This window comes from Hakea prostrata, chromosome 1, assembly GCF_041222555.1.
Source record: "Hakea prostrata isolate BN-2017 chromosome 1, UWA_Hpros_2, whole genome shotgun sequence".
In the NCBI taxonomy this organism is placed as follows: Eukaryota; Viridiplantae; Streptophyta; class Magnoliopsida; order Proteales; family Proteaceae; genus Hakea; species Hakea prostrata.
The window spans coordinates 22999115-23011500 of NC_142600.1; the positions used below are offsets into that span (position 1 = coordinate 22999115).

General features: G+C 38.2%; 3 protein-coding genes across 4 annotated transcripts in view; all 3 read right to left on the reverse strand.

Moving 5' to 3' along the window:
- Window positions 1–572: 572 nt before the first annotated feature.
- Window positions 573–1244, reverse strand: LOC149028338 (transcriptional regulator SUPERMAN-like). The gene has a single exon (XM_089148172.1). The coding sequence runs from the start codon at window positions 1242–1244 to the stop codon at window positions 573–575; it is 672 nt and encodes a 223-aa protein (XP_089004298.1).
- A 4316-nt stretch (window positions 1245–5560) lies between these two features.
- LOC149028339 (quillaic acid 3-O-glycosyltransferase CSL1-like) lies at window positions 5561–9969 on the reverse strand. The gene is made up of 8 exons (XM_089135927.1): window positions 9332–9969; window positions 9006–9095; window positions 7975–8079; window positions 7658–7870; window positions 7400–7499; window positions 7127–7305; window positions 6651–6998; window positions 5561–6546 (listed from the first exon to the last, which is right to left on the reverse strand). The coding sequence occupies exons 1-8, from the start codon at window positions 9917–9919 to the stop codon at window positions 5995–5997; spliced, it is 2175 nt and encodes a 724-aa protein (XP_088992053.1). The 5' UTR covers window positions 9920–9969; the 3' UTR covers window positions 5561–5994.
- Window positions 9970–10330: 361 nt separating this feature from the next.
- The window catches only part of LOC149028340 (uncharacterized), a 32045-nt gene continuing 29989 nt past the window's right edge, over window positions 10331–12386 (reverse strand). The window contains exon 4 of one of the 2 annotated variants that reach the window (XM_089135934.1): window positions 10331–10692. In XM_089135934.1, coding sequence (XP_088992060.1) covers window positions 10582–10692 — 111 coding nt within the window. In that variant the 3' untranslated portion in view covers window positions 10331–10581. The remainder of the gene's footprint in view (window positions 10693–12386) is intronic. The other variant, XM_089135935.1, reaches the window with a different exon arrangement.

A 12386-nucleotide genomic window follows, 5' to 3' on the forward strand; every position in this document is an offset into this window, starting at 1 on the left:
TAGCTGTGCACGAATCCGGATCACCTCCCCTGACGAATTGGAAGAGCTTGCTTCACAACTTAAACTCTTAGCCCAGGACGAATTGGATGAGATTGCTTGCTAGCTACTTACACCTAAACAAAGATGACAATCTGTGATACTCATGAAAAGCAGAAAAACTCTTTTTCCAATTATAAATCTGTAAGTTCCAACTCCAATCTGTAATCTTCAGGAAAACTGCAGTTACTAAAACCATCCTTGTGGATTTTAGAAGTTCAAACTGCTACCACACCAGCAACAATAATATGTAATAAGAAAGAATAATGTCTAAACACAAACAACCATCCCTTTCACTAAAACAGTCTAAAAGAACAAATTTCTTGGTAGAAAGAAGAGGTATTCAGTTCCTAGATCATCAAATCTTCAATGCAAGAAGAAATTGATCAACTCTACTATATTCATCATCTCCTACACAGGCATGAGAACTATCAGGGTAAATCCTAATATAGATTCTACAAAACAAGTTATAGGTGCAATAACCTAAACTACGACTGAAAACATTATTGGTGAGTACACAAGTAGCGAAGATTAAACTAGGAGTACCCAAGTCGAAGCTCCAAATCAAGGTCTCTCTTTGAATCTTTACAGAGACCAATCTCCAGATCTAGTTTCACTATGTCTTCTGTAATCACAACCTTGTACTCATCTTCTTTCATCATCAAGCCCTTCAAGTCCTCATCCCCAAACAAAGCTTTCTTAGTTTCTTTTCTTGCACCTACCATTAGTGAGCTTGAAGTATCATGGAGAGACTCCATCATTGTCTCCACTTCAACACAAGAAGCCGCAGGTGGCATGGAAGAGAAGCAATTAAGAGTAGGTGAAAGCAATAAAGGGAACTTATAAGTGAATGGAGGAAGTCTACTAGCATGAGATGATGATGTGCAGTCAGGGTTAGGATTATGGTTAGGGTTAGGGTTGAGCTCAGGGCCTTGACCATCCCATGGAGGTGACTGCTGTCTCAGCCTGGCTCTGTCTCTCCTGTGGACGTTCATATGGCCTCCAAGAGCTTGAGCGGACCTAAATTCCCTTTTGCAGAAGCTACATGTGTAAGATCTTGGTGGCCATGAAAACCCACTTAAATAATCCCCTCCAGAACAGCTATAGTTATGATCCCATGAGTAATCTTTAACCTTGCTGCTGCTGCTGTTGTTGTCCCTAAGGCTTGTGCCATTATCTTTGATGCTCTTCGAACTGTGTCTCTCCATGGAAGATGAGAACAAGAAACAACGTATCCGAAACCAAAATCAAGCAGAGGAGAAAGAAAACCGTCCTTCCCCAGAAGGTAACCAGCTACCTTTAATGAAGAGGTCTTTGGTTCCACCTGTTCGAGTTTAGTTATCATCTCATATGAAGCATAAATTCAAGATTCTACACTGTTAATTTCTGGGCTTAGATTTGACATTTTTTCGTTTTTGGGTCAGGTGGAACACTAGCCAGAGTATTGGAATCTTGGGTCTTTTTGGATACTGTTACGCAAACTTTTTTTTTTGGTAATAGGACTTTCATTAAAGCAGGCTGAGGCAGGGGAAACCGTATTACAAGTACTCTGTAGCTAAGGAGAAGAAGAGATATGCCACATGGTATTAGGGGTGTGAACGGATAGGCTTCGAATCGGATAAGGGTATATTCATATCCGCATTCTATTATATTTGGACGGATTCAGATAATATCCTATCAATTTTCGGACGGATTCTGTTGGATTCGGATAATAATCGGATAATTATTTTCTTAAGTAAACTTTTCTAAACGGACATGAATATAGATTGAATGCAAGTTTTTGACGACTTGTTTTCGTCTTTAATTTTTTATTTGTGAGGGCTAGGTTTGAAATTTAAGAATATAACAACTTTGGTAACTATTTTAGTAGAAAATCTAAATAAATAGTCACATATCATAGGTAAAATTTATAAAAATAAGAATAATAAATCTAAATAAGTAACTTAATCGGATAATTTTATCGGACGGATAATATTCGGTAAGAAAGGGGTATACCATATCCGCATCCTATTAATAATCGGACGGATTCGGATACCCCTAAACGGATGCGGATGCAAATTCGGAAGCGGATTTCGGTTATCCATTTACACCCCTACATGGTATTGCCTGAAAGACTATGTGCTCTCCGGGCTAGGATGTCTGCAACATTGTTGATCGAGCTTCCTAGGAGTATGAGAAAAAGAAACAGAGAGGAAAGTAGATCCAATTTTTCTTATATCTTCTATTATGGATCTTATACATGAGGGGATGGTGTGATTTGCAAATTTGATACTCTGATCAGCTCTAGAATTCCAACGGCACATGATTATAGGTTTTCGCTAAAGCTTGTAACACACCACTCCTGAGAGCTAAAGCTTCTCCAACCAAAATGTTATTAAAATATTCAATTTGAGAGGCTGCAAAAAGAGGAAGCCCTGCAAAATCCCTTATGACAAACCCCATGCCACCTTTACTTTCACCTATCTTTAGAGCTACATCTGAATTTACCTTCATTGTTCCATGGGGGTGGAGGTGACCATGCATTTGCAAAGTTGAGTTTGTTATGGTATGTTGTTTTGTGCTTAGGTTTATTGGCAAATTCATTGGCTGCAACCTTTGCTACTCTGGCAACTTCCAATGGCGACCATGCTCCTTTCCTATAGAGCATCTCGTTACGAACGATCCATATTTTCTAACGTAGATGAAAACAATGGGAATAAAATTCTTGAGCTCTACTAGTTGTGCCGGTCTAAATACTCTTTAGGCTTTTTATCCATTGGTGGAGCTGGGTTGGGCCATGAACCAAGCCCCTATACCCAAGCGAGCTAGCCATCCAACATTAGGCCTGTAAACGGACCGAATTCGGCTAGGATACACTAGTATCCGAATCCAAATCTGATTAGCAAATCTGTTATCCGAATTCGAATCCGAATCCGGCAAAAATTTAGAGAAGGCATCCGAATCTGAATCCGAAACTTTATCGGATATCCAATAATAATCCGATTTGATAAAATATCCGATTATTGATTGATAATTGTCAATTTTTTATATTTTTTTATTATAAATTTCTAATTTCCGATTACCGAATATACCGCTATCCGAATCCGATTATCATCTATTTTTAAAGAAAAAATGTTAAATACTTTACTCTATCCGGATATTATTCGATCCGATAAGCAATTATCCTAATCCGAATCCGGTTGCTTAACGGACGGATACGGATATTTTCCGGTAAGAAAATTTTTGGATACGGATACCCTTAAACAAATAGGAATGCGAATTCGGAGGCGGATTTCGGCTATCCATACAGGTCTATCCAACATACCTTCGCGAAGGGGCTGTTGAATAAAATGTGCTCAATAGTTTCCGATTCTTCTCAGTATTGCTATGATCCATGCGTGCCTCACTTTGAGCCTTAGATTAGGAATTTCTTTCTTACCATACTATTATCACCTGGTATGTGAAAAATTCGAACCTCTCAGCCAATGAGAAGACTAGAAAAAAAATCCTGCATGAAAAGATATATTATATATTTAAAACTAATTGAGTTAATGTTGGCCAAATATTCTCGTAATTAAGTGCATTCAACATCTCCTAATTCGGCTTTGTATTTGAGGGTGATGACTGAAATTGTTTGGCACATCATCGTGCTGCGTATAGTGGAGATTAAAATCAGAGTCAAGATTTCGATCTCGATCGGTCGTTTCGCAATAATTTCTTTAAACCATTTATGAGCGGTGAAAGGATCCACTGTAATACACAACATCCAAGTTAGACTCGATGCCAAAACCTGTCTTTTGGGTAAAATAATGCATCTCCATATGCTTCAACACAAAGAAATAAGACTTAATGAACGTTTTTCCGAAACAAGCTCCACATGTAATGTCACTACATGCATGAACTTATTGAGATCTCTGTTTAGCATTCAGACCATTAGCCCACGTGCCATATGAGCTACTTTTACTCTTCTCTCTCTGGTGTGGGTTTCGGAAACACAGAAGGGAAGAGTAAAAGATCCTTCCCAGTCCAGCAAAGGTTAAAAAGACTTGGGGTGTCCAATTTGACAAGGGTGTTAGATGCCTAACACAGCTAAGATTTGATATCTTTAAAAGGCCGAAAGCACAGAGTTTTTGCACAGAGCAACAGCTTAATTGCCTTTTCTTCCACACTTACTAGCTATCTCGTGAGATTGCACGAGATGGGTATCTTCTTCTTTTATGCCAAGCTGCCTCATGGAAGCTCCATTTACTCTATCAACATTACGTACAGAAGGCTTTGCGGTTCTGTCTACAAAGAAAATGTCAGTGGGAAGTAAGTAAAGATGGGTTAGGAGAAGAATCAACCCTTCGCCATTTGGTTGGTGTCTTTTCGACCGAAAACATTCTATCACTTGTCACTCTTTGTCCCCATGCCATCTTAATTACCTGTAGCAAATAAAGAAAGAATGAATACCAACAACAAAATTTACCCAGTGGTGCAGTTTTTGACAGATGAGTTGCTGTCTGCATGATGTGACCATCATCTTTAACTAGCTTCCTTCATCCCATTCTCTGATGACATGTGGATTATTGACCCTGCTCAGAGATCACATTACAAATCTCAACTTCAGACCCACCTAGGTCAGAGATCACGTTACAAATCTCAACTTCAAACCCATCTCTCGCACACATATGACATATGTATGCGTGACATGATGGATAAGCATGAGCTAACAAAGCAAGCCTTTGTGTTGTTTCACATGGGAAGAACCCAGATCTAGCTAGATGCCTGAGGTTCAGAAGATCAGTAGGATTGATCAAATTGTTAATTTTTTTTTCTTCAGAAAAAATAATATATACAAAGGCTCTTGTTACTCCAAGCTAGTATAAGGATATCCCCATGAGAAAGATAGTCTCAAAACCCATGATATGGAAAGCTCAAGACTAACTTGGCAATTCATACAATTAGCCTCCATGTTTTCATCTTCAGATACATATTCAATGAAAATTGCAAACTGAAACCCAAATGGCGAAGATTTTACTAAGCATTCTTGTTATTTATCACCCAAATTAATTTCTTGATTCGTGGTGTTAAGTACTTGCATTTTAGAGTTCATGATTCGACAGGTGAAGATCATCTATTTCTAATTGCTGTCCATTTTGAAGATGGCTCTCATGTCATTTGAAAATCCATAAAAATAAAAAACAAAAATCTAGAAAAGAAATACCAAATTTTAAAATGTGAAAAGAAATGATTATGATATTTAATGTTATTCCCATATTTAAATAATAGTGTCAAATTAGCAGTAAAGAGATTCTCTTTCACCTTCAGTGAATAAAATTAGATTCAGATTTGAATCACTTTACTCCTGGGTTCTTTCTTCTTCTTTTTTTATTTATTATTTTTTATTATTTTTTTAATTTTTTATAAACTTTACTTCATACAAGGAGATAAATTCAAAACCCTCAATCAATGAGTTTTTAAATTAACACTTCAGGTTTAATTGTTTTAGGGAAACAAATGCATTGGATGATTTCTTGGCAAACTCGATGATGAAGCAACAAGTGTTTTCTCTGGTGAGGGGACTAACCTGAGATGATAATTCTTGAACGAAGCAGCAGAGATGAAGCTAGAGAACCTAAGTTCAGATTTTGTTAGTTTATTCTTTAATATTGATGTTTGTTCAGTCAAGGGTGAAGAATAACAGTTTCAGTGTAATCTTCTTCCTTTTTTCACTTATTAATACATAAGATCTTTTACTTAATTAAAAAAATAACATCTCATACAAGGAAGAGAGAGAGAGAGAGTGATAATTTCATCAAGAGAAGATAGATTAGGCTATATATCAAATTCCATAGATATATGATCTGAGTCAAGCTAGCTAATTAAAATACTAGCTAGCTAGCCTGTGCATTATTGTTAAGAAACTAGCTAGTAATAAATTTGAGAAGTGTTTAGGGTACGACAAAGATCTTGCTAGAAGATTGAAATAAATACTTACTAAAAGAAGAAGAAAGACCCTAAAAATAAGAAAATTATGGAGAGCATGAGAGATATAACGGAGATCAAAGTTGAAATTCGCCCGTTGTCCTTCCTGAAGACCATCCCCTCAATTATTGGAAAATTAAAAGTTAAGATGGCGAAAGAGAGGAAAACCTGCGCAATCATATCATCATATTTGCCTTGATATACTGCTCTTGCCAAACCACCCACAAGGGACACTATATTTATAGTGATTAATGTGACCAGTGTCACGAGGAACAACTTAGACCCTTGGAAATGGAATATCCCCTTCTTGTATTGTTCAACTTGCTCTTCATCTATCACTTTACTGGTTAATATGAAGTTGGCCTTCCGTATACCAACCGTCTTCAGAAGAACATCCAGACATGAAAAGGAATAGGAAGCAACTGACTTTATCATCCAGTTTCTTTGTTCATTCCACCATGTCTTTAGTGGGTTTTGATTACCACTCAAGAAAACCTCTAACAGATGCTGAGAAAGTGAAGATACGTAAATAATCACGAAGACTATAAACCAAGGATTCGAAACCTGCAACAGAAATTAACCACAACAATTATTACTACTTTGCAGTTCATCTATATGTGGTGACAACAAAGATGTATAGATATGGGCATGAATCAATTGTTAATTACCTTGGGGTACAAGGAGATACCGTTGAAGAGACATAGTTGAGGGATAGTAGCATAACACAGTAGAGGGAGAGAATAAAGGGGTTGAAATGCGAAGTATCCATAACACAGTGTCTGTGGAATGGACATTTTTGATACTCCATAAGTGATTGGGCAGAACCTTGAGACACCCACTTCAAGCAGACCGGAGTTCCATCTCAAGTTCTGGATCATGCTTTCGTTGAAAGTGATGGTAGAGCTACCCAGGAAAGCTGGACTTAAAGGAGAATAATACACTGAATTCCATCCTCTACATTGCATGATAAACCCTGTAAAGTAATCCTCCACTATAGAGAAGTACAAAAAACCCTTCTGCAAATTAAACAAAAGCACTAACACTAGTTACTTTATAAGGTTTAAGATCCCAATTAAACACTGATAATGAATCCGTAAGTTAATGAAACTCAATCGTTTTCATGGTATATGTAAAGGTGACTTGCCTGTTCACCCCACTGTGTGTCTTCCTCGTAGCTGCACGAGGCCAAAGCATGAACCTCTCGTAGCACTTCTTCTGATGAAAATCCTTCATAGATGGGATTGCCATGGTTGTTTGGGTGTAATGAGGCAATGAACCTGTTGGAGTTACCGAAACTGGTTCTAAGTTGAATGAGATCATCATCTGGGTATGAAGAGTAATAGAATTAGCACAAGACATTGTTGATATATACTGTAATTAGTATTCTTCAATCTTTTTTCATTAACGATCTACGCACCTTCTTGCTTAGGATTCCCATATAAGGCCTTTCTTTTAATAAAGAATCCAGTCCCAGATAGTATCGGTCCTTCAAGTCCATCCATACATGGCCAGAATGTCTGAAATTAGAGGTACCAATTAAAGGAGGTTAATGCAGAGCAAGAGAATGATAGATAGGGATGTAAAAGTATCAAGTTGGTTAGCATAAACCAGACATTTTCAATCCTGATCAAGGATATTTCAAGACAAGTTTAGCATAAAAATGCATCATATGTACCTTAAATAATGAGCGCATCTGTCCATCATAGATATCATTGTGACACACATTATAGAAAACCTGAGGAAATTGAACGAAGGCAAGGGAATGAGACACTTTGGGATCAAGGTGAAAGCACATTGCCTGTCGAACTGAGGATGGGTTGTTGCAATACATATCACAGTCCAACACCAATACATAGGGAGCATTGCTTATAATCCCAGATACGCGAAGCTGCATTTATGCAATTAAACACACTAGTTAGTCTCTGATCAAAAGTATTAACTGCGTGAATAGTTCGTGATTAGAGAGACAGAGAGAGATTAGAGTATACATACAAGCACATTAAGAGCTCCTGCCTTGAAATGGTGAGGATGGGCGGGTCTTTTTTCACGGGAAACATAAACAAGAAGGGGAATCTCACTTTGTTCATTGCCTATAATCTACATCAAATATAAGATGCACATTAGTTGACACAAAATTAGTACAGATTTTCTCACTAATTCTGTGTTCTCCCCGTGTTCTTATGAATGATAATGAATTTTTTTAACAATAAAAACCTGTTCTTAGTAATTCAGAGTCGAGACTCTTTAGGCGCTACTAAATGAACCTTGAAGATGGAAGACCCATCAAGCACAACGCCCATGAGATGAGAAAGTGGTCCCTGGCTCTCATCTTGAAGCTGAAGGGTTCTGGTTGGGAAATTTAATATTGGTTCCTGATTGGAAATTTCAAACCCAAAATCGAGATTGAATTTTGTGAGATGATCATTTTGTCCTCTTATATGTCGGGGTGTAAATGTGTAATCGCTAGACAGGTCTTTGTCATGCAAAATTTTGGGCCGGATCTACAATTTTAGTCTAAATTTTTATCTCGACCGTTAAATGATTAACGATTCAGATTGAAAATTTGACCCCAGTCTCAATCCGACGGTCCCCTTTATCTCGTTGGACGGTCCTGCACATTTAATGAGCTAAAAAAATAACAACCAAGCTATATCTTGGACACGCACGTTGAAGGCATGCATGATGACAAGAAGAAGGAAGCTTCGTCACTCCTACCCATTTTATATTTACAATATGAAAACCACCTAGTCCAATCTTTGAACTCTTTCTGGTCTCATCTTTGAACATTAGGGTTTGGATAAGGGTTGCCGCCAAGTATGAAAAATATATGACTTGTAACAGTCAAACTAGTCCCAAATTTTTGATATTATTCTTACCCAAAAAAAAATTTGATATTATTAATTAATTAATAAAAGGAGTTGTAACGAAACCCAGATTCAGATGATGAAAGTCAAAAGAGAAGGGGAAGATGTAAAGACGAGTGAAATTTTTGGTGTTAATTTTGTTCAAAGAAACATACGTACCTCAACAAGTGAAGGACGACAATCTTGTAATACGGTCTCATGATTTTCTTTAGCTTTCTGAAGACGTTCTTTGAACAATTCATACTTTGACTGTACACCAAAACCAATTTTATGCTTAAATTTCACTCACCGGATGAGTCTAAGAAGATTTTCAGAACCCAAAACACATAGAAGTTCAAGAATACTAGCGGTCGTGCTCCGACTGTGGCTCCAACGCTTGGACACAATAATTGCAGAATGATTTTGCAATCATCTTTTCCATATGAGAGGATTGGAATTCTTGATAATGACTACATGTCTAGAATGGGTTCTTACTTCTCACATACCTTCATTTCCTCGAGCTCTGGATTGAAATCCATGGAATGACCATGAGCAGAGGCAGAACTAGAAAAGAATGCATCTGGGCAGATAGTGCTAATTCTGTATCTCCTGCAAAAGGGCACCCAAGAATTTGCAAAGGAAGCTGCTTCATGAAGAGCATAAAGGGTAAGGGGAGAACCTGCATCATCGGAGAGATAAACAGAGAGCTTCTCCGGTGGATAATCAAGGCACATGGCTGAAACAACTGTGTTCATCACCCCCAAGGTGGGTTCTTGTTTTGGGTCAGCAGTGCAGATGAACACGTCGACTGCCGGAAGTTTATCATCCCCGGGGAGTCTCTCTGGGAAGACGGATCGATGCACTGGACGCCACCGGAAAGGCAGGCGGAGCAACCACATGAAGCAGAGGAGGATCTCAGAAGCGAAGATGAGAAGCCATGGCAGAGTGGGTAGATCTTCATATAGGAAAAGTGAAGAAGCTCTGTAGTAGAGCAAGGCAAGCAAACAAGTGGCATGGATCAGATTCTGAACTTTGTAGATGATCGAATGAGGCTGCTGAACCTTCCATTCATGAAGAGGAGAGTTCTTCATCATCTCCTCTCTCTCTCTCTCTCTCTCTCTCTCTCTCTCTCTCTCTGGTCCTGCAAGGCTCTAATGGACATTACAGTCCTTTGACTTTATATGATTTCTTAAATGATATTTGCATCGTGACATAGACAACATATGAAAAAGAAAAATCATAAATATGGTCTCCACTGAAAAAAAATTGACTTAATAAAAAAATAGAAACTATAAAAATGTAGCGGAGATCTCTCAAATCTGGAAAATATCAAACATCAGAATGAAACTTTTCCTAAATCCTACAACTTGAAGAAATCTCAAATTCATTACCAAACACAACAAAATGATAAATTAAAAGGTGAAAGACCAAAACCAAACCATCAAGAAACTTTGGTATTGATTAGGTGCAATTTCTATTGATTTCGATTTTTCAATATCGGGTTAATATCAATTTAAATCGGTTTTGAACCATAACAGAATCCTGCATTCATGACTTAAAACAAGAAAATATTCAATAAAAACACTTAAAATCACTTTGCCTAAGTCAAACAAGAAAACAACCATGAAAACCAAGAACGGGGGAAATTGATTCAATAAAGGAAAGCTGAGGTACAAAGGATGCATATGATACTCTGATATCAGTATTCTCAGTTATATAACAGATTTCTACAAAAACAGATAGCCGTTTGGTTATGTTATGGTGCAGAAGCTCTGGTGGATGCTTCTTCATATTCCATCTTTGGGATCTCTCCATCTACTGTCTCCTTAGAAGCTGCCATAGGCTGCAAATTCCTGAGTTCTTCAAGCTGCATCAAGAAGAACAGCACAAGATTATCAAGATATGAAACAATAACTCAGAAACAACATGGATAGGCTTGTATATCCAACAGTAAATTGAAACATGAGGAGCATGAACAAAATTGGCAACATAAATGGGTGTACGTTTAGCAATTGGATCTAATAATCACTTGCCAATTCACGTGATCAAGGATCAACTCTAAACACTGGTGTGCCATGTAAGTATGTAATCCACTTTATGGGTGTAAACCGCGTGTAATGAATCAGTTTTCATTTGCCACCAGTCGCCAGTTTCAAAATCTCCAAACTCTCTTTTGGCCGGTGAAGGGAGTGAAACGAGGAGATTAGGATCTGTAAATGTGAGTGGAAGATTTGAAATCTCAACTTCTTTTCAGGACAATTATTATTATTATTTTTTGGAGGTGAGTCAGCTACCAAAGAAACATAGGTAAGCATTGAATCTTGTGTGTCAAACCGAGTTGGCAACCCTGCTATATGTGGTAGAACTTACATAAAAGCAATATACCACTTTCAAGAAAGATACTACCAATGCTTGGCGTTGAATTTACACAGGGGAAGTCCAACACATCCTGGGCTTTACAACTTATGTGGAGCAGAAAACCGGTGTGAGGCTAATTAAGAGTTTCTCTGGTCGGGCGACCAAAGGTATTATTACAAATGAAAAAGCACAAAGCTAACAATCACCATGGCATCAAATACAGTAGCAATAGAATGGCATAGAGGAAAGACCAGCCTGTGTGGACAGCCCCAAATAAAGCTTCTCCAGAAGTACTCCTCTAGGCAGCTCGTACTTTAACAAGTCAGCTGACTGATTGAAGCTTCCAAGAGAGAAAAATTCAAATTCCATAATGACCTCACTTTCCTCATGAGAGGAAAATATCTCCATGGACTACCAGTCATAACAATCTGGAGTCACCCTCTAGTTTCAACCACAGTTCTTATGATGCCCAGACGACCCGCCACAGTGCCTAGGTTACAGGGCCAATAAGCACGAAGTACAAAATGCTTATATTTTTACCCTTGAGCTCATGGAAAGAGGCTCAGCTCTTCTGTCATTCAAGATGAAAGGAGCACCACCACAGATCAACTATGCCATCCACCTTTTTCTTCACACTGAAGATCAACTTGCGACAAAGAGTCTTCTTGCTAATGACAGCCCTTAGAGTGATCGTCGGGTTTAGGTGACTACTCCAGAGCTATCGCGGGGAAGAAGACGGTGGAGGAAGACTGATCGGTGGGCGAAAAATGAAGAAAAAGTGGTGGTAGTGGGTGATGGAGTGCTACAATGGGAAGAGAAGACGAGAGAGAGGCAGTGGTGCTTAGTGATGGATCGGAGTTGGTTCTGACACCATGTTAAAAGAGTTGGAGAAATCCTAATGTGTCTAAAGGACACAACAAAAACTTTATTATAATGGTAACCTTCCAAAATAGAACAAATCAAGTCTTCAGTCTTCTAAATGTAGGAATATTACAAGAGAAAGTAAAAGATCCTAACAAATCTACCCTCAGCATGGAAAATAATTATAAATCTAAATCTTCCTTACAACAAGAAGAGTGGGTGTATGGGTGTGGGGGGAGGGGTGTGTGTGTGTGAGAGAGAGAGAGAGAGAGAGAGAAGCTGAGAAGGTTGGCAAAAGGTAATGAAGGAGGAAGATGAGTAGAGCGGAAGGGAGGTGTTTGA

What these genes read in the sequence shown, in the direction of transcription:
- LOC149028338 (XM_089148172.1), bottom strand. Translation starts at nt 1,244, where the DNA reads ATGGAGAGACACAGTTCGAAGAGCATCAAAGATAATGGCACAAGCCTT.
- LOC149028339 (XM_089135927.1), bottom strand. Translation starts at nt 9,919, where the DNA reads ATGATGAAGAACTCTCCTCTTCATGAATGGAAGGTTCAGCAGCCTCAT. An exon ending in GTCGTCCTTCACTTGTTGAG is followed by an intron (nt 8,080 to 9,005) that starts GTACGTATGTTT and finishes TATTTGATGTAG; the next exon opens with ATTATAGGCAATGAACAAAG. An exon ending in ACACACAGTGGGGTGAACAG is followed by an intron (nt 6,999 to 7,126) that starts GCAAGTCACCTT and finishes TTTAATTTGCAG; the next exon opens with AAGGGTTTTTTGTACTTCTC.